We start from the raw sequence: 22,656 nt of genomic DNA, 5'->3' as shown, positions 1-22,656 counted from the left end.
ACAGAGAGGTCATTTGCTACTTAGCAAGAGTGGTAAATGGTGTAGAAACTATGTGATATGAGACATTATAGATAATTTACCTGGAGAATAGAAGTTAAGTCATTGACTGCCCTTAAACCTTTGAAGGACCTTCATATTGAAGATAAAATAGATTTGATTTTTGTTTGTTTGTTTGTTTTTTGTTTGTTTTGTTTTGAGATGGAGTTTCACCCTTGTTGCCCAGGCTAGAGTGCAATGGCATGATCTCGGCTCACTGCAACCTCCGCCTCCTGGGTTCAAACGATTCTCCTGCCTCAGCCTCCCGAGTAGCTGGGATTACAGGTGCGCACCACCATAACCGGCTAAATTTTTTTTTTTTTTTTTTGTATTTTTGGTAGAGACAGGATTTCGCCATGGCCAGGCTGGTCTTGAACTCCTGACCTCAGGTGATCCGCCCACCTTGGCCTTCCAGAGTGCTGGGATTATAGGCTTGAGCCACTGCGCCTGGCCAAAATAGACATTTTGTATAGCTCCAAGGCCAGTATTAGGAGTTACAGGGAACAGACTCTAGCTTAACACAGAAGAACTTTTTGATAATTAGACTTTTCTAAACCTGAAACATGCTGCCTGATGAGGCTGTAGGAGCTAGTAGAGAATGAATGGGTATCACCCATTATAGAGGAACTTCTTGCATTGAGAAATTTCAGTTAAATGACCTCATGTTCTCTTCTGATTATTAAAAATATTTTGAGCTGTTTCTAATACCACTTTTGATAGAGATCAATTTTCAAGAATTAGAGGACAATTGGAATCTTATGCATTATTAATTTATCCATTTTTGTATCCAGAGTCTGAGTGCCTGATACAAAGCATTTCCTCAATAAGTAAAGTTTGAACCAATAAACAAGTATTTCTTTATGAAAAGGCTTAAGGTCACAGAAACTTAGGATTTTTATCTTATTTAATTATGGCTTTGTCATTATTTAAAAATAAAAATGACACTGATGATGAGAGACACAGTCAGAATTTATATGAGCCACATTTGCAATTGATTCATGTTAGAAATGCCTTTTCTTATCTAAATGTATAAGAAAGAAACAGTTTTAGAAGCCGAAATGAGCGTTAGATTGTTTGCCAATTTCTCTTTCGAGCCCAGAATTTCTACTGTGAGCTTTCTTGCTCTGTAAACCCAATGCTTATATATCCTGAAAAACTCTGTACTTTCAGCTCTCCTATATGAATCTCTACTCCATGAGCAAAAGGAGACAGACAATTTCACAGCATTTACTGTTTTCTGTCTCTATATGAATCATATGAATTAGACTCACCTGTCTTTCAGTTAAACTGATCATACTTCAGTACATATAGGACAAAGTAGAGAGAAAAATAACTGCTTTTTACTTTTAAAGCCAATTGCTGGTCTTTATTTCTGCAAGTCTTTTTTTCTGACTCAGCCTTTAGTTCTCTTTCTTAATTCAACGCTTGCAACTAATCCTCATACTTCAAACTGAAACTTAATGGGAAAAGATACATGAGATTCATCTAGACTGAGAAAACCTTTCATGATGGTGATCAATACTTATCCTCAAGGTCTCCTACAAGTGAAGGACAAAGTGGCCCTATGCTGCCGAGTACTAGAGTAACAGCAAATATTTGTCTGTGGCTAAGGGCAAGTTGGAGGTCCCTTTGAAGTCTGTTTGGTAGCCAGGATCTCTCTACTAGGGTAACAGCATTTAAAACTTGAAAGTTTTTTAAACCTTAATCAGCACATTGGGGTTGCTCCTGATAAAGGCTCTTGAATGAAAAAAATGGAAAGTACATTCTAGTCTAAGTTTGCATTTTGGAAATCCCCAGTAGGCACACACATGTTCAACAAGAAACTCAGTTAGTTTTAACATCAAGCTAATTGCCAACTGTGGTGGTTTTCTGTGGCACCCAGTCAGGGAACGTGTTTAACATATATAATATGAATAATGGACATGTATATATATGCATTTTTATAAGGAAGATTAATTAAGGGTATAAACAGGAGGTAATAAAATAACTTTAATGACTTAAACATGAAAAAATGGCTAAAAGGTTTTGCCACCATGGATAAGTTCACTAGCATTTGGTCTCATTACAGTTGAAGAGTTGTCTTACTCTTCTTTTTTTTTTGAGAGGAGTCTCGCTCTGTCCCCTAGGTTGGAGTGCAGTGGTGTGATCTCGGCTCACCGCAAGCTCCGCCTCCCGGGTTCACGCCATTCTCCTGCCACAGCCTCCCGAGCAGCTGGGACTACAGGCGCCCGCCACTGCGCCTGGCTAATTTTTTGTATTTTTAGTAGAGACGGGGTTTCACCGTGGTCTCGATCTCCTGACCTTGTGATCTGCCTGCCTTGGCCTCCCAAAGTGCTGGGATTACAGGCGTGAGCCGCCGCGCCCAGCCGAAGAGTTGTCTCACTCTTAAAAAGGGGGATAAAAGAAAAAAGCTATGTGTTAATAGAAATGTAGATATAATTAGGTAGACTTAAAGAATTATTCTGGATGCTCACAACTAAGTGTTCATAGTTTATCGTTTTTCTAGTGTGACTACGTTTTATAGGTAAATTAGACAACATAGGTGACTCTTCCAATGTCTTTTAATGCACTTTACTTATAAGAATATCTCTTTTGGGCCGGGCGCAGTGGTTCATACCTGTAATCCCAGCACTTTGGGAGGCCGAGGTGGGTAGATCACTTCGGATCAGGAGTTCGAGACCAGCCTGGCCAACATGGTAAAACCCCATCTCTACTAAAAATACAAAAAATTAGCCGAGCGTGGTGACAAGTGCCTATAATCCCAGCTACTCTGGAGGCTGAAGTGGGAGAATCACTGGAACCCTAGAGGTGGAGGTTGCAGTGAGCTGAGATTGCACCACTGTACTCCATCCAGCCTGAGAGACAGAGGGAGACTCTATCTCAAAAAAAAAAAAAAAAAAAAAAGAATATCTCATTTGTCCTGCCTCGGGAAAATTCACTTTTACTATGCACAGAATTTTACATTCTGCGTTAAAATACCTCGATATTACAGTTAATTGACTGAAGCATGGAAGTATGCATAGCTTTGTTCTGATCCTATTGAATGACAGCAGGACCAAAATGAAAGTCTAGGAACTCTTAACCCAAGAAGTGAAATATCTACCCAGAGCTGTTGTAATTTTCATTTACTTCAGGGGGAAAAAAAGGATATCTGCAACACTATAGTTTCTGCTATTTAGATGCTGTGCATACCTCCTAATACAACAAATTATATAGGAAGCGATTCTTGCAACTTTCATTTGCTTAAAGGAAAATCAATCTCAAGTAGAATCCTCTCCCCTTTAAGGAAGAAAGGGAGATGGAGTAAAGAAGGAATAAGAAAGACAGAATAACTACATTTTAGTGTTCAAACTAATCTCCTTAAAATCAGATTGATTTTTCCTTTTGTCTTAGTGCTGACACTCCAAAAGTCCCAATCTCTTAAAACTTATCAGTTTGAAATGAGATTTCTGCTTCTGCTCATGAGGGATTAACTGCTACAGGAATGACTGCCCGCCTCTTCTTTCCCCACGACAAACACACAGCTTAAAGGAGAAAACAAACAAACAAACAAACAAAAAAAGATGATACAATTGTTTTCAGACATTGGCAACAGGCAGCACAAGACTGTACTCTGAGAAAGAAGAAACAAACATAACAATCCCTACAATTGCCCCAATTGCTGACGGGACATTTCCAAGCCACCACATAGGAAGGAGAACCAGAGTCCAGTGGACCCACTAAGTTGAAGAGAGAGAGATGAGTCCTCAAGGAGGCCAGGGCAGCTGGAATTTGTTGGGTAGAATATGGGGAGGAGCAAGTTACATAAGAGAAGTCCAGAGGTCTGTACACAAAGGTCTCCTTAAGTTTTTGGCTAAATACTAAGCTGCATATATGTGAGGTAAACTCTAAAAGAGTGAATAAAGAACTGTCAGAAAGTAGTAGTTGAATCATTCTTAATATTCCTCTGAGGCTGCGAATAGTTCACTTTCTCACTGTCTGGACTGGAAAGACCTCATAATTCACAGGCATCTGGTAGAGCCCTCAGAAAACTTTTGTAATTGGGTTAAATTAGCACTAAAATAAAGGCAAAAGTGGATTCACCCTAAAAAAAATTTACAGCAATCTTCAAAAAGCTGAACGTGATCTCAAATAAATTAACTGTGTGTCAAAACAAAGTCTAACCCTTTTTAGAGAAATAAATCAAAATCCATCAAGCAAAAATGTAAAATTCACAATGTCTAATGTTTAATAAAAAATTACAAGGCATGAAAGTATGACTCCCAACCAAAAGAAAAATTGATGAATAAAAACATCCAGAAATGACACAGCTGGTAGAATTAGCAAACCAGAACATTAGATCATCTACTACAAATATACTCCATATGTTCAAGAACATGAACATGTAGAAGAGAGAAATGGAAGATATTTTTAAAAGAGGTAAGTGAAACTTCTAAAGATGAAAAATGCAATATGTGAAATAAAAAAATATACTACAAGGGGCTGGGTGCAGTGACTCACATGTGTAATCCCAGAACTTTGGGAGGCTGAGGCAGGTGGATCACTTGAGGTCAGGAGTTCTAGACCAGCCTGGCCAACATGGTGAAACCTCGTCTCTACTAAAATACACAAAAATTAGCCAGGTGTGGTGGCAGGTGCCTGTAATCCCAGCTACTCAGGAGGCTGAGGCAGGAGAATTGCTTGAACCCAGGAGGCAGAGGTTGCAGTGAGTTGAGACAGAGCAAGACCCCATCTCAAAGAAAAAAAAAAAAAAAAAAAAATTTTTTTACCAGGGACTGACAGTAGATTAGATAGTGCAGAGGAAAAGTTTGGTGAACTTGAAGGCATATCAATAGAGACTATAAATTAATGAATCACAGAGAGAAAAGAGGATTAAGTAAAAAGAGCATCAGTGAACTGTGGGACAATATTAAGTGGTCTAACATTTGAGTAATTGGAGTTTAAAAGAAGAAGCTGAGGACAAAAAACATCTTTGTAGGAGTAACAGGAAAAAAATTTCCAAACTTGGTGAAAGTTATAAATCCACAGATCTAGGAAGCTCAATAAACCCCAAGTAAAAAATAAAACAAACTGTAAAGAAAAGCACATCAAACAAAGTTACCACGCTGATTCATTGAAGAAAGGTTTATCTTTCTAATAAACAGTGCTGGATTAATTAGACATTCATATGTGAAGGGACAGAAAAAAGAACCTCAATGCTTAGTTCAACTGTAGAGAAAAAATAACTCAAAATGGACTACAGACCTAAATGTTTAAGAGCTGAAATCTATACAACTTCTAGGAGAAAATATTTATGACCTTGAGTTTAGGCAAAAATTTCTTAGATGGGACACAAAAGACACAAACTGTAAAAGAGAAATACTGGTAAACTGAACATCATAGAAATTAAAAACTGGATAGGCACAATGACTCACGGCTGTAATCTCAGCATTTTGGGAGACCAAGGTGGGCAGATCACCTGAGCCCAGGAGTTTGAGAACAGCCTGGGCAACATAGTGAGTTCCCATCTCTACAAAAAATTAAAAAGTTAGCCAGGTGTGGTGGTGCTTGCTTGTAGTCCCAGTTATTTGGGAGCCTGAGGTGGGAGGTACACCTGGGCCCAGGAGGTTGAGGCTGCAGTGAGCCGTGATCGTGCCACTGTTCTCCAGCCAGCCCAAGTGACAGGGCAAAACCCTGTCTCAAAAGATAAAATAAAATAAAAACCTATTGCTATTAAGACACTGTTAAGGAAAGTGTTAAAAGGAAGCCACAGATAGAAAATATTTACAAATCATTACAAACTGAATATATATTTACATATCATAATTCATAAGGAACTCATAACTCAATAAGGAGAAAACAAGAATTAAAACTGAGCAAAAGATTTGAACAGACACTTCACCAAAGAAGAGGATGCATGTCAAACACATGAAATGGCGATCAGCATCATTACTCAACAGGGAAATACAAATTAAAACCACAGGGAGATACTGCTCACATTCACCAGAAAGGCTAAAACTCAGAAGACTGATAACACTAAATGTCGGAGAGGAGGTATAGCAACTAAAATTTTCATCATACATTGCTGCTAGAAATGCAAAATAGTACAACAACTTTAGAAAACACTTTGGCAGTTCCTTATAAATATACACTTACCATACCACCTAGCAATTCCTCTCCTAAGTACCCGTGAAAAATAACTTACATGCTCATAATGACTTCTGTGTGAATGTTCATAGCACTTTTATTCATTACACCCAGAATCTGTAAACAACCCAAATATCCATCAACTGATGAATGAATCAACTGCCAAAATTCTTCAATCAGTTCTTTCTTGCTTCCATTTACTTGTCTCATGCTCTTTCCTGAATCCTTTATAGCTGTCCCTTATTCTATCTAAACCCTCAATAGTCTTCTGTTATCCAGCCAAACCCAGAAAGGTTTTTGTAATCTCCTTTTTTCTAATAAATTGCATTTGCCATTGTTAATTACATTTTTTTTTTACTTTGCATTCTCACTTCCTTGGGCTTCTATGATAATGAATTTTCACTGTTTTCCCATATTGCTCATGGATCCCTTTTTTTAAATATATATATTATTTTTGGCTCTTCTCCTTTCTGACCTCTAACCATAGATGGCCCCCAAAGCTCAGCCTTTAGTTCTGTTTTTGTTCCAACATTCATTTCTTTGCTTCTCACATGTGACTGTTCTTCCCCTGCTCCCCACTACATCTCTTAGTCCTCAAACTGCCTTTACCATGGTTCAGAGTCTTTTCTTTGCCTGAAGGGAAGGTCTGATCATTTCACTCCCTGATCACTTGCTATGTATTCTATAACCAAACAAAGTCACCTGTGATGTAATGGTAATAGCACTGAACTTAGACTCCAACAACCTGGGTTCAAGTACTGGCTCTGCCACTTACTAGCTAGGTGACCTTGGATAGGTTAATTAACATCTTCTCAGAGTTTCTGTATCTGAAAGATGGGAATGGATAATACCACATCATAGATTTACTATAAGGATGAAATGAGATAAAGTTTCTGTATCTGAAAGATGGGAATGGATAATACCACATCATAGATTTACTCTAAGGATGAAATGAGATAAAAATTAAAACAGTTTATAAAACATAAGTCATTATTAAGCATGAATATGAGTTTTCAACAAATATATGTTAACTCATATATGCCAAGCATTGCCTACACACTGATGGGCAAGCAGACAAGGTCCCCTGCACTCATGTCTCACTCACAGTCTAGAGAGAAACACAAGCAATTAAGCAAATTTAAAAACAGACATGGTATATTCTAAGTCTGGAAGAAATAACAGGTGCTTGAAGTAGCACATAGAAGGAACAGGGATGATTCAGAGAGCTTCCTGAATGAAGTTACATCAAAGATGACATCTAAAGATTGGCATGAGTTGGCCAAGTAGAGGGTGGGAGCGGAATGGGTGGCAATGACAGAGAGGTGTGGCAAGTGATCCAGCTAGGGAATAGCATGGGCAACAGCTGGGAAGGCAGCAAGTTCATGGAGCTTTCTAGGAACAGAAAGGGGATCTTGGTATGGCTGGAGTGTAAAGTTGGGTACAAAGAGAGGGAGAAAGAGTGGGGAAGAATGGGCAGGGAAAAAAACCAAAGAGATCATACATGCGATTTCCAGCATGGGTCAAGCAAGCAAGAGATTGATGATCCAAGATGAAGTAGCGGGGTATTCTAACTGTGGGCCAAGCATTGTGATAAGAAATTGAGGTGATCAGTATTGAGAAGTTACCCATGTAGACAGACAGCATCCAACAGGCCTGTCCATGAATCCTAGTCACCGAGCTGTATTCCCCAGGAGGACTCAGTCCCAAAGAAGGGAGATTGACAAAAACAAGGCAGGTTCCCAGCAAAAAGCGACACACCAATCAATTTTATTTATAAAGGGCAGTGATTTTTCAAGACATTTCCACGTCTCAGACCTTTGAAGAAAATGGTCACTACATCTTTGCAAGCCAGGCAGAAGCAGGTATCACTACTTTTATCCAGTGTTCAGTTAATCACATCCATTAACAGAATAAAGGTGGCAGAGTTAGTCCTATCCATTATTTGGTTGACAAGTGCTGATGGTATCAGTCATATATAATATTTTCTTTAATCCTATGTTTTAAATTTAATTTTAATCCAGTAATGGCTAGCTCCAAAACAAGTATAAAATGGGATATAGTGAAAAAATCATTAGGTTGGAGGTTAGGATTTGGTTTCCAGTCTTAACTCCGTCACCAACCTATTGATTGACACTTGGCAAATCACTTCAAGTCCTCAGAGCCTCAGTTTCCTCTAATTGGACTAGCCCATTGATTGCTAAGGACGTTTCTGACACTCAGATCCTTTGACTTCAAGTCCTGAGGGCAAAAAGAAAAAAGGCTAGGATTCCACATGTATTGAAGAATGTTTAAAATTTATTTTTACCCCCGTCTTTATTTCTAATTTGTTTTCTATCTTGTTTCTCATTCCTCACAGTTCTGTCATTTCCCTTTTCCCTGAAGATATTTACGAAGCTGCCTTTGCATCACTTTAAAACTGTAAATATGCCCTTGAAACATGCAAAGAGGCTTTTGTGTACTTACAAATCGAGGTTATTATCGTACAAGTAAGTCACTTGAGTGCACTGCATTCCTCAGCTTGCTCCATTGAGAGCTTTATTAGGTTATATTGTCCTATCTCGGAAGATAAGACTTTCCCACTTTAAAGGGTGGGCTATCTGATGAAACAGTGTGCCGAATGCTCCAGAGTATAAGCAAAAGGATTTTGGTGCTGCCCAAAAGACAGACACACTTCTCTAAGACAAGTAGGTACTTCACTTAAAGGGGCACAGTCAAGGACAAATGTTCTAAAATTAAACCAACCAGCTGCAGACGCCCACATGTCAATTATGCTGTCTTCTTGTCCAGCCTTCTCTTTCCATGAAACCAGAATTCCCACTCACTGCAACCCTGGAAACTTCACATACTTCCAAGCGGCCACCTATCCATGGAAGCAGAAAGCCTGTTTTGGAACATACTAGGATACATGTACTCATCTGACAGAATGTTGCAGTGAGCTGAGATCACGCCTCTGCATTCCAGCCTGGGCGACAGAGCAAGACTCTGTCTCAAAAAAAAAAAAAAGAAAGAAATAGGTTTTACTATGGAGGTGATTTGTCTTTTCATTAGATTATATTAGGCAAAAGTTCCAGGGATTTCTCCCGAAATGTTTGTAGTCATTCCTGCAGTTGGCGCAAATTTATTACTGAAAATATTCAAATATTCAATACTTTTTAAATGCTATCTTTGAATAATGTAATGAATAACTAATAAGCTGATTAATATTAAATATATGGGTTTTTTTCTTTTCTTTTTTTGAGACAGAGTCTTGCTCCGTTGCCCAGGCTGGATTGCAGTGGCGCAATCTTAGCTCACTGCAACCTCCGCCTCCCGGGTTCAAGTGATTCTCCTGCCTCAGCCTCCTGAGTGGCTGGGACTACAGGCGCGTGCCACCACACCTAGCTAATTTTTTTGGATTTTTAGTAGAGATGGGATTTCACCATATTGGCCAGCCTGGTCTTGAACTCCTGACCTCGTGATCCGCCCACCTCGGCCTTTCAAAGTGCTGGGATTACAGGCATGAGCCACCATGCCCGGCATATTAAATATATTTTTTCTATAAAGTAAAATTGTGCTAGTTATGTTGGAGGGAGTATAAGATTACCATAAAAATTAAGATATTTTTAAAGTGATAAAGTTTATTGTGAGGCAATATGTACCTAGAAGTTTTGCTTATTAATGAAATGTACATTATAAAAATAAATTTTTATTATAGTTATTCCATTATTTTTATATTGGAAAATCAAAATAAACCTGTATTGACATGATTCAGATTCACTCATTCAGTAACATTATTGAGAATTCATAAGATATTGTATTAGATGTTGGGGATATATAAGGATGCATCAAAACATAGCATAAACACACACAAAAAATATAAATAGTCCAAGCACAGTGGCTCATGCCTGTAATCCCAGAACTTTGAGAGACCAAGGCAGGAAGATCTCTTGAGGCCAGGAGTTTGAGACCAACCTGGGCAACATAGTGAGACTTAGTATCTACAAAAAATAAAAAAATTAGCTGGGCATGGTGGCAATCACCTGTAGTCCCAGCTACGCAGGAGGATTACTTAAACCCAGTAGTTCAAGGCTGTGGTGAGCTATGATCATGCCACTAGACTCAAGCAAGACATTGTCTCTGGAAAAAAAAGAAAAGAAAACAATACTTAACATATATAGGCGATCATAATAATAGGTATCATAAATTATTTGAAAAGTTATAATGGGAGTTTACTGGTATACTCAGAAACAAATTACTAAAACAGAATTATTGAATAAACATACAAAGTTTAGATGCTTATATTTTCTTTTTCAAACTTTGCAGGAACTTATTGGTTTTTCAGGCCTTTCTATCTACTAAATATAACTATACTTCTAACTTTATTATAAAACATCCAATATGCCATTTCTATATATTTGAGTACAAAAATAAAGGCTTAGTTTATGTACAGTTTTAGAAACTGCGTTTTATAAAAGTTAAGCCGCCTTGAGTTTTTACATGTCACTTCTCATCAAGGATGGGTAATAAGGACCAGATTTACCCTCCCACCGGAAACAAGTAAAAAACTGGACAAAATATGTGAAGCAGTTGTTTTAAAGTATTGAACATCAAGTAGAAGAGGAAAATGATCCCTGGGAGAAGGAAAACAAATGAGGTGAGCCCTACAATTACTCCAGCTTACTGCCTAGAGAGGGTGTCCAGTCTGCAGTGCAGGGAAGAGGAACCTACATAGAGCTTGATGAATTTCTTGACTTAAGGACTCGAGAATCTGGGAAAGACCAAGAGAGCTAGAGTTTGCAAGGTAGAGTTCCCAAGAAGAGAGTACTATATTGGAAGAGACTTTCAGAGATTTGCAGATGGTCCTTCTCAAGTCTCCAGCTGAGAACTGTTCTACACATGTCCAAGAAAACTACCTGAAGCCAGACAGAAACACCCTGAAGGATGGAGGGAACAATCCCCAGAGGTAACATGGGGCCAGCAATAGACAGACAGTGTGGGAAACCTTGTAATTCATTGTTGGAGTAATTAGAAGGGTATCACCTCAGTAGAGGGGCAGAATTAGCCCTATGCTAGAAAATGCATTGATCCCACATAACAAAATGTAAAAACAAACCTCAAAGTGATCCAGCTATTTCCAAGAAACTGAATTGCATCCCGAGAAAAAACTCAAGAATACAAAAATATTCAGCACCCAACAAGGTAAAATTCACGATACCTAGCAGCCAATCAAGACCTGCAAAAAAACAGAGAAATGCAACTCATAATAAAAAGAAAAATCAATAGAAACAGACACAGAAATGACACAAATGATAGAGTTAGTAGCTGAGGAGTTAAAAACAGTTATTATCACTGTATTTCTTATGTTCAAAAGGTGGAAGAAAGATGGAGCACATTAAGCAGAGGCATGGAAAAGATAGCAAAAAAAAAAAATATTGAATGACCATTTTCGAAGATTCTGATGCCTGAGATGAAAAATACACAACAAACAGAATTAGTAGACTAGACACTGTAGAAGAAAAGATTAGTGATGTTTAATACATGGCAATAGAAATGACCCAATATGAAACACAGGGAGAAAAAAAGCCAGAAAAAGAAGTGAATATAGCATTAGTGAGCTCTGGGACAGCTTCAGGCAATTTGGTACATGTAGTTGGAACCAACAAAGGAAAGAAGGGAGAGGAGGGGAACAGAAATTTTTAACAAATAATGGTTGAAATATTTCTAATTTTTATAATAACTATAAATCCATGGATTCAAGAAATGCAACAAACCTTAAACACAAGAAACAAGGAGAAGTCTACTCCCAAACACATAATAATCAAATTGTTTAAAAAGTAATGGTAAAAAGAAAACCAGAAAAGCAGCCAGAGAAAAAAACAGCACGTTACGTACAGAGGAACAAATCTAAGAAGACCGAAGTTTTTTGCTGGAAACAATGTAAGCCTGAAGACAGTGGGGGCAGAAACTTTTAAGTGCCAAAAAAAAAAAAAAAAGAAGAAGAAGTCAACTTAGAATTCTATACCCAGCAAAAAATATTTTACAAAAATGAAGATGAAGTCAAGACTTTTTCAGACATAAAGAAGCCAAAAAATAAATAAATAAATAAGTTTTTCACCAGCGTCTAGACTTGCACTGAAGGAAATCCTTCAGACAGAAGAAAAATGATACCAGAGGGATATCTGGACCTACAAAAAGGAATGAAGATCATCAAAAAGGAAAAATAGGTGAATACATGTGAAATGCCTTTTTTAATTTCTAAAATCTCTTTAAAGGTAATTAGTTGGCTTTTTAAAGCCAAGGTATTAATAGTGTGTTGTGGAGCTTATAACATATATAGAAGTAATATGCATGACAACAGTGCAAAGGTTGAGGGGAGGACTATTCCTAGTTTCTTATACTATATGTGAAGTGGTAAATATCATCAATGACATTAAAGGTAAAAGATGTAAACATCCCCATTAAAGGCATAGATTATAATATTGGACAAATTTTTTAAAAAAGATTAGGTATGCTGCCTGTAAGAAGCCCCCTTTAAATATAAAAACATAGCTAAGTTAAAAGTAAAAGGACAAGAAAAGGTATACCCTACTAACACTTTAAAAGAAAGCTTGAGTGGCTATATTACTATCAAAGTAGATTTTAGATCAAAGAATATTGCCAAGGATAAAAAGGGACATACACTGATAAAACAGTCACTTCCTCAAGAGGATATAACAATCTTCCATGTTGACAGGGCACGGTGGCTCACGCCTGTAATCCCAACACTTTGGGAGGCTGAGGCAGGTGAATCACCTGAGGTCAGGAGTTCAAGACCAGCCTAGCCAAGATAGTGAAACCCTGCCTCTACTAAAGATACAAAAATTAGCCAGGCGTGGTGGCAGGTGCCTGTAATCCCAACTACTCAGGAGGCTGAGGCATGAGAATCACTTGAACCCGGGAGGTGGAGGTTGCAGTGAGCTGAGATCGCGCCATTGTACTCCAATCTGGGGGACAAGAGCGAGACTTCAACTAAAAAAAAAAAAAAAAAAAACCAACAATCCTCCATGTTTATGCACCCAACAACAGGACTTCAAAATACATGAAGCAAGACCTGTAGGGAGAAATAAGTTGATAATTATAGCTGGATATTTCAATACTTTTTCAAGGATACAAGGTGCATTATCAAGACAGACCGTATACTGAGTCATAAAACAAGTATTGATAAATGTAAAAGGATTCATAACATACAAAATATGTTCTTTGGCCACAATGAAATTAAGTTAGAAATCAATAACAGGAAGGTATCTGGGAAATCCCCAAATAACTGGAATAAACACACTTTTTATTCCAATTATTCAAAGAAGAAATCAGAAGGAAATCAAGAGTATTTTGAAATTGAATGAAAATGATAACACAGCATATCAAACTCTGGGGGGATGCAACTAAAGAAGTACTTAGGGGAAAGGAAACATCTCAAATCAATGATCTTCAAGTCCAACAGAGCTTAAAGGTAAAATAAGCAGTGAATTATTTTTAAAAAGTCAAATCAATGATCTAAGTTTTCCCTTTAAGAAACTTGTAAAAGAAGAGCACATTAAACCCAAAGTAAGCAGAAGAAAGTAAATAATAAAGATAAAAGTAGAACCAATGAAAAAGAAAAACAGAAAAACAATGGAGAAAATCATTAAAACAAAAAGCTGCTTCTTTAAGAACGTGAAGATGTCTAGTATTTCAAGGACTATTAAAGAACAAATGCAGTTATGTTCCTGAAGTTACTGTTTTTAGTAAATAAGAAAACTAGATCAGAAACTATGGGAAAAATTTGTATTTCTTGGAGTGTTTGCTGTGCCTGCCTGATCCTTTTTCTTAAGAATATGAAAGATCTTGTGTGCTACTATACAGAAGAAATCCATAAAGCATTTTGAAATGTATTACATATTTTTATATAGTGTTTATACATAGATGTGTGTGTTCACATTGTTCTCATCAAGAGTGCGGAACTTGTGGTAAGAGCATCTTGCTATCTGTGTTCTTCTAAACTCTAGACCCTGTTTGGCTTCTCCTCTTAGAATGATACTTGGAGAAATAGTTCATTCATTTATTCATTCAGCAGTCATTATGAAATGCTACAGTGTGCCAGAGACTGTGGGACGTGCTGGGGAGCACAGTTGTGAACCAGACCAACAGGATCCCTGCCCTCTGAGCACTGAGTCTGATGTCAGATACAGACAAGTAAATAGGCAACAACAATAGACCAGTGTAAGCGTGCCATCATGGAAGGAACGAGTTCCAAGGGAGTCCACAGGACGGCCTTGGAATATTCCTCAAGCTAGCAGCTAAAAAGACTTTTTAAAAATACGATCACATTTATTATTACAAATTTTTATAATTCAACATAGGCAATATAATGTTAGGCATGGAGCAATATGTTAAGGTATGAGTTCGATTTTCAAAGAATTCCTTGACTATTACGTACCTAATATTTACTCCTTATTCTGTTCACACTGTATTGATGCTCTGTTAAAATTTTCATCTCAAAGTATAATTAAGATATATAGAATGCTTTTTTTTTCCTGCTACCCCGCCTGGCTAATTTTTGTATTTTTAGTAGAGATGGGGTTTCACCATGTTGACCAGGCTGGTCTCAAACTCCTGACGTCATGATCCACCCACCTTGGCCTCCCAAAGTGCTGGGATGACAGGCATGAGCCACCGCACCTGACCTAATTTTCCATCTTCTTATTGAGAATTTTTTATGAGTGTTCTAGAATAGAAAGATCATATAGGTCATTTTCACTTGTTCAGGACTTTGTAAGGATTTCCATGTTACACTGGGGCACAAAGAAATGGCAGAGCCTGAGCCAAGAATCCCCATCCTCAGGCAAAGTTCAAGGGATTTGAGGCTTAGAGAAATAAGGCAAGACCAGGAAAATGTGAAGATTCCAAAGGTTAAGTAGGAAGGGGTCCATGATTCATTCAGAGGGTCAGATATTTTTTAAATTATGCATTTCCTTTACCCATTGATTTCAGCTTTGGAAATGTATCTTCAGGAAATTATTACAGTCGTCCTCCCTTAGATGCAGTTTCACTTACCGCAGTTGCAGTAACCATCAACCATGGTCCAAAAATAGGCGAGTACAATAAATATTTTGAGAGAGAGAGAGACCACATTTACATAACTTTTATTACAGTATATTGTTATAATTGTTCTATTATTTGTTATTGTTGTTAATCTCTTACTGCGCCTAATTTATAAATTAAACTTTATCATAGGTATGTATGTATAGGAGAAACATAGTCTCTATGGGTTCAGTACTATCTGCAGTTTCAGGCATCCCCTGGGGGTCTTGGAAGTCATTCCCAGAGGATAAGGGCTGACTACTGTCTATACATCCACATTGTAGCTACAAGGTTGTTCCCTGCAGTGGGTTACACTGAAGTTGGAAGCAACCTAGTTGCCTAACAATAGCAGCCTGGCTAAATAAATTATGTCATATCCACACACTGTAATTCTAAGCAGGTTTTTAAATTATGTAACGGTGTTTTTCAAATTTTGTTGTGTATCAGAATCACCTGGAAGGCTTGTTGGAACACAGATTGCTGGGCCCCACCTGCAGAGTTTCTGATTCCGTTGATCTTGGATAGGGTCCAAGAATTTGTGTCTCTAACAAGTTCCCTAGGGGTGCTGTTGGTGTGGGGAACCACTCTCTGAGAACCTCTGATGTAGAGATACATTTATTGACTTGGAAGAATACTCACAAGACATATAAAGATGTTTATGTTGTATTTTATATATATGCGTACATACGGAAGTTTAGGTAGAAAGATATCAAGTTGGCCTCCCTGGTTCTCTTTGGAGGTAGATCATATTGTAGGTACTTATTATCCTTAGTATTTTGCATGACAGATTTTTCTGTAATGAGTATAATATTAACCACCAAAACATAATAAAATTTCGTAATTAAAAAATGCGATCATGAAGTCCTGGCTAATAGCACTAACAAGCCAGAAATACTGATGTATGCTTGAACCTGGTCAAAAAGCTTGATCCCTGGCTTTCTAAATATTAATATATCTTGTTGGGAGTGTGTATTAAGAGGCAGTTGCAGACAGAGGATCAGTGGTGGGCCTATAGATACATTCCCTTCCTTATGGGAACAAAAAATAGAAGAGGCTGATACTGTCCTGAGGGCTTCTACGTGTTTTCTTACTTCATTTCAGTCATGCCATACAGGCTTCTTCTGGGGAAGTTTGAAGAAAAACTGGGTGGGACCCAAAGGGCGACCTGCCAGAAGTTGGAAGCATCTGGATTGGCGCACTCTTTGTTTCCTGACGCAGGGTAGATCCATTCCCAGGGTATCAGATTAAGGCGTCTCCTTTCTGGAAAAAAGATTTCATGGTTTAAATTCCCGTTCACTTTTGTGTCTGTGGCACTCTGCTGTCTCCTTTCCAGCACACAGCCTCAGGGGTCATGATGTCCCTTCCCTGCTGATATCCGCGTGCCAACTGTGGTGTCATGCACACCAAGCACAGAGCCGCCATTCAGCTCCCACTGTCTGGGCTCAGGAAGCAGAAGAGCTTCAAAGTTCCTATGGACCTTGACAGAGCTTCCTCTGGCTTTGCCTGTGCAGAACAATTCTCAGGGTGAGGGGGAGATGGAATGGGGTGAGAGAGGGAACTAGGGTAAATGTCAAGGGTAAATACGTGGCGCAGAGAGAGAGACCAAACAGTTGCCACCAAGGTTCAGGAAAAGGAAGGGTGGGCAGATAACGAGGAGAAGGACACCACAGACTTTTCAATGGAGCACCTACTTGGTTAGCAGTGGTGTGTCCTTTTCCATGTCCTTGCATTACTGTGGTTGATAAAATAGGAGGTAGTACATTATTGATATCATTTAGAGCAAGGGTTCTTCCTGAGTGTCTAACAGAAATGCCAGTGTTTGGAGGTCATACTGAGAATAAGTACCATATGAAAACCCATAATGGATTCAATTTTTAAAAAATGTTTCAAAACAGAAAATCAGGTTCTAGTTCAGGCTGTTGTTAAAAGAAAAAGATGTTACTTCTGTACTGACTTTTGAATATATGACATATTGTTTGTTGGACAATTTTATTTTCTGATAAGCTTCCTTCCACCACTTTGCATATGGATAAATGGGACAGAATCTGATTTGAGTTTAAGATACAACATTTTTTAAGCTTTAAAAGTTCAAAACAGGCCGGGCGCGGTGGCTCAAGCCTGTAATCCCAGCACTTTGGGAGGCCGAGACGGGCGGATCACGAGGTCAGGAGATCGAGACCATCCTGGGTAACACAGTGAAACCCCGTCTCTACTAAAAATACAAAAACTTAGCCGGGCGAGGTGGCAGGTGCCTGTAGTCCCAGCTACTCGGGAGGCTGAGGCAGGAGAATGGCGTGAACCCGGGAGGCGGAGCTTGCAGTGAGCTGAGATCCGGCCACTGCACTCCAGCCTGGGTGACAGAGCGAGACTCCGTCTCAAAAAAAAAAAAAAAAAAAAAAAAAAAAAAGTTCAAAACTAGCTAGAAATACAAATACCGGTTAATTATTCCATTATTTCTTACTATTGTCATGATACTGGTTCTATAACATGACATTGAGTAGGCGAATGAATTTAGGGCCTGACATAAGGAAGTTATCTGGAATTCTCACCTATTACACAAATGCCAAGAACAATGTTAAATTAATTAATTTGTTTAGCAAAAATTTATTGAATACTTACTATGTGCCAGCCACTGTCCTAGGATACATCTGTGACTGCCTACATGAAGTTTATGGTCTGGACTGGGAAGACAGTAAATCACTAAACCACTACAAATATAATGTCAGATGGTGATAAGTACTAAGAACAAAAACCAGGCAGAGCCATTATAAGGACTTTGTATCTTGTTCTGAGGAAAATGGGAGGTCTTCGGGTGGGGGTGGTTTAAGCAAGGGAGTGACACGATCCAATCTCTGTTTATAGAGAACCACTCTGGCTACTGGCTGGACAATGGGCTGCAGAGGCCAAATGTCTGCTGAATTATTACCCTTACCCTCTCCTCCAAAGTTATATTTCATTGAGGACAGGTCTGTACCAGTAGACCTTGGAGATGTGATCTACACGGTCGATTCTTTCCTTTTGATACTTTTGGTGTGAAATTGATCTCTAAGGTGATACTTTTATATCCAAAAAGAGAGAGTTATATTTCCAGGCAAGGTAAATCAGATATCACCTCTCTGCCTACAGTGTCCCAGTGGCTTCCGCTGTAGTCAGTATAACTGTACTGTGACTTCCACAGGACTCCATTCATGTTGATCTCACACCTGCTCTCTGTCCACCTCTCCAGCCACTGTATCTTTGTTCACTGGTCTCCAGTCACACTGACTTTGTTGTTCTTCCTTGAACAAGCCAAGCTTGACTCCGCCTCAAAGCCTTTAAGCTTGCTCTTCGCTCTGCCCAGAATGCTCTTCCCGGCAAGATCTTTGTATGGCTGCCTTTATCTCAAGAATCAGGTCTCTGCTGGTCACTCAACGTATACTTCTGTGTACAAACAGGCAGCACATCTGCTCCTTAGAATAACAGGGCAGCTCTTTCCCAGGTGTGCTCAAGGTCTAAAAACTTCTTGTTATCTTATCATTCACAGATGACATAAGGCATAAATCAAACAGGGGCTACATTAGGCAAACAATTCAGGGTTTGCACACAGTCCTATAAATGCATGGTATTTTCTTTCTCTTTACAGGTTATTTTCAAAGCTTTGTCACCACCATACGATACAGAGAACCCTTACAGTGCCAAAGTTCAGGAGCAGCTGAAGATCACCAACCTTCGCGTGCAGTTGCTAAAACGACAGTCTTGTCCCTGTCAGAGAAATGACCTGAACGAAGAGCCTCAACATTTTACACACTATGCAATCTATGATTTCATTGTCAAGGGCAGCTGCTTCTGCAATGGCCACGCTGATCAATGCATACCTGTTCATGGCTTCAGACCTGTCAAGGCCCCAGGAACATTCCACATGGTAGGTGAAACAAGTCCTACCCTAAGAAAAACAAATCATAAGTTACCATCAGCTTTGGGCATTGGTTGGTATATGCTTAACACAGTGCTGCTAATTTTTTCCTCTGCCCATCACAGCTCTGACTCCATACCCATCCTATAAAGTGCCCATTAACTTGTCTTTTAATCTTCGGTTTTAGTGTTAAGTCAAGCATGATAACCAGATTCCTTGGAAAACACCCATGCCAGTTTTTAGTACTGTGACCTTCAGATATAAAGTATAAAGTGAGTAGGAGCAAGAGGATGGCATAATCCTATTAGTAGCGTTATCACACTGAAACCAGCTTTGACAATAAATGGGGAAGATTGTTCAATAGATTTTAAAGTGGGAAAAATAAGAACCTCGATTTTATGCCTGGTATCTTTGCTGTCCAGCCAGCAGAATGAATAAAAATTCTCCTCCGTGAAGAGGACTGACCCCCTCCTCACCCTAAGGCAGAGTTAAACGCTCTTTCCTCTAGGTTCATACAACTCCTGGACTTTCCTCTGAACTTTTACTTCTCTGCATCCCCCAGGAGACTGCGAACTCTCTGAGAAACTGTATGATCTTTGCATCCTTGGGACCAAGTGCATTACCTGGGCCGGAAGTAGGTGCTCAGTAGGTGTTTGGTTGAATGATAGCAACACAGGAATAGGGAGATGATGAAAAATTAGTGTCATTGTTTATCTGTCCTTACCTCCCCGACTTCCAGAAAAGATACAGAGTGGCTCATCTGTAAGCACCTTGTTGGTACACATCCAGAGACTATGGATGGGGACTGGACAAGGAGAAAATAAGGATGAGCACTCCAATTCTTCGATTTTACATTTTGCTCTGATAATTCTGAGCAAACCAAAGCAAAATGAATAAAATGGAAAAGGCTGCAGGATATTCTACTGCATTTCCTAAAGGGTAGACGTCCCTATTCTTTCTTCTTTATCCCAGCCCTAGAATAGGATAGGCCACCAGCAGCCATGATCCAGTTAGCCAGCAGGACAGTGCTGGCTGGGCTGAGTCGCTGGGGCAGCATCAGGGTAACCAAAATGACTGGGACAGTGGACAGAAAGTAACCAAAACAGAAACAGTACTATTACTTGTAGAAGTTAATCTGGGCTCCCAGAGTTGAAGAAAATGCAGCATTCATTCAACAGATACCTGCTTGTTTCTAGACGCTGACAGATCTTTGAAATCCTACAGTATTGCTTCAAATAAAGGGTGCTATGATTTAGTGTATCTCAGTTAACGGGGTTCAGATAGGATTCAATCAGAAAATAACAAATATTTAGAGACATGTCAACCTACCAGACTGTGAACTAGAAAGCTTATGTAAGGTAGAGTGCTCAAAATATTTTGCCGTGATATTTTAGCGAATTCATGAAAGGAGAGTATGCAAATCTTTTGTTTCCTCAACTGTCTCTTATAATCCAAGTCATACAGGACCACCTCAGAGTGGAGTCCTGAGCAAAATGGCAGAGGCCCCCATAACATGGCACAGGGTGGACCCTCAATATTTGCGGACTGAAGGACCTATGAGACTACCTGAATGGCTCTGATCAACCACAACAAAGTGCCAGAGTTCTCAAGGGCCTTATAAAAACTTCAGGTGGCCGGGCACAGTGGCTAACACCTGTAATCCCAGCACTTTGGGAGGCCAAGGCGGGTGGATCGCCTGAGGTCAGGAGTTCCAGACCAGCCTGGCCAACACGGCAAAACCCCGTCTCTACTAAAAATACAAAAATTAGCTGGGTGTAGTGGTGGGCGCCTGTAATCCCAGCTACTTGAGAGGCTGAGGCACAAGAATCACCTGAACCTGGGAGGCGGAGGTTGCAGTGAGCCGAGATGGTCCCACTGTACTCTAGCCTGAGTGACAAAGCAAGACTCTGTCAAAAAAAAAAAAAAAAAAAAAAAAAAAAAAAAAAAAAAAAAATTCATGTGCATGCATTTAAAAGTATTACTTTCTTTTTTTAAAGTAAGTCCTCTAAATATAAACTTTCAGAGTTAACAACACTTTCTAAGGCTGAAAATAAAAATTCTAGAAGTTTCTCTTTGTTCTGCCAAATTCAACAAGGGATAATTACTCATAGTTAACAGGCACTTTTGAAGAAGTCTTAAAATACAACTATTCTATACAACATACTGCCAGCAAGAAAATTATCAGCCTGTAAAGAGGTTCAGGAAAATCAAGTAAAGGGGATTATATATTAAGTGTTTTTCCATTTCAAAAGGATGTTAGAATGAGACATCTCCATCCTAGAAGACCCTATGGAATGGAAACCTCATTTTCTTACTAATCTCAGGTTGCTTTTGAAATTGGAAATAATTTCCTTTTAAAATAATACTAGTTTCCTGACATCTTTCTATCCCATTTTCATACTGATTTCAATTTCTGCAGCAGTGTAGCAGCCCCTAGTGCCATTACTAAGCATGTGTTTGAATTGAGCTAAGCCAAGCCAAAACTGTGGATAAGGCCAGGTAGCGGGTAAAAAACAGCCTAAGTGGCCAAGACTATGTTGGCTTCCAGGGATCCAGTTCCGTGACAATTCTTGCTGTCCCTACTCTCTTTAGAAGAAAGAAAAAAGACGAAAAAAGAACCCATAAGCAATTGGACCAATAGCGACCATGGTTGGAAATGTGAATGATTCTGGTTTTCGATTTTTCCACCCCAAGCTTGGGTGCATTTGACTTTTATCTATACTTTTTTCTGAATTAGAAAAGAGCTTGTATTAAATTTGTAAATGGTTGCTTCTTTTGAATGTTTTTTTGTTTTTGTTTTTGTTTTTTGTTTTGAGATGGAGTTTTGCTCTTGTTGCCCAGGCTGGAGTGCGATGGCATGATCTCGGCTCACCACAACCTCCACCTCCCGGGTTCAAATGATCCTTCTGCCTCGGCCTCCGGAGTATCTGAGACTATAGGCATGTGTCACTACGCCCGGCCAATTTTGTATTTTTAGTAGAGACAGGAGTTTCCCCATGTTGGTCAGGCTGGTCTCGAACTCCTGACCTCAGGTGATCCGCCCGCCCTAGCCTCCCAAAGTGCTGGGAATACAGGCATGAGCCACCACACCCGGCCTGAATGTGATATTTTAATTCCTATGATTGCTTCACTGAGCGTATTGAACATTGAAAGCATAGTCTTTTGCCTTATTAAGAACATAGGCATAGATTCATTGTCCCACATTTGTGTGTCTCTGGACGCCATTCATTTTATGTATACAGCTATAGAATAACTGAAATCTGATTGTGCCTGCAGAATGGAAGGTAGCTTCTTAAGAAATACTGTTCTTTTGCAGGTCAGCTTATCTGTATGTGCATACAAATCTAAATTTTTAGCACAGTTTTTATTTGCAGCAGTGGAGTGTGGTCCCTGAACCAGCACCATCAGCCTTACCTGGCAACTTGTGAGAAATACACATTCTCAAACCTTATCCCAGACCTACTGAATCAGAAATTCTAGAGATGAGGCCTAAGAATCTATGTTTAACAATCCCTCCAGGTGTT

At 39.1% G+C, this 22,656-nt stretch overlaps 1 protein-coding gene and 1 long non-coding RNA gene across 5 annotated transcripts in view; one reads left to right on the top strand and one right to left on the bottom strand.

Annotated features, from left to right (window-relative positions):
* Nucleotides 1-22,656, bottom strand: part of LOC126930317 (uncharacterized) — a 590,715-nt gene that overhangs the window by 281,170 nt on the left and 286,889 nt on the right. The window lies entirely within an intron of this gene.
* The window catches only part of NTN4 (netrin 4), a 122,194-nt gene that overhangs the window by 21,627 nt on the left and 77,911 nt on the right, over nt 1-22,656 (top strand). For all 4 annotated transcript variants that reach the window (XM_050747164.1, XM_050747165.1, XM_050747162.1 and 1 more), the window contains exon 3: nt 18,863-19,141. In XM_050747164.1, coding sequence (XP_050603121.1) covers nt 18,863-19,141 — 279 coding nt within the window. The remainder of the gene's footprint in view (nt 1-18,862; nt 19,142-22,656) is intronic.

The sequence above is a fragment of the Macaca thibetana genome, chromosome 11, assembly GCF_024542745.1.
Source record: "Macaca thibetana thibetana isolate TM-01 chromosome 11, ASM2454274v1, whole genome shotgun sequence".
Lineage (NCBI taxonomy): Eukaryota > Metazoa > Chordata > Mammalia > Primates > Cercopithecidae > Macaca > Macaca thibetana.
Note: the sequence above shows the minus strand (reverse complement) of the source record. Positions and strands in the feature narration are given on the sequence as shown.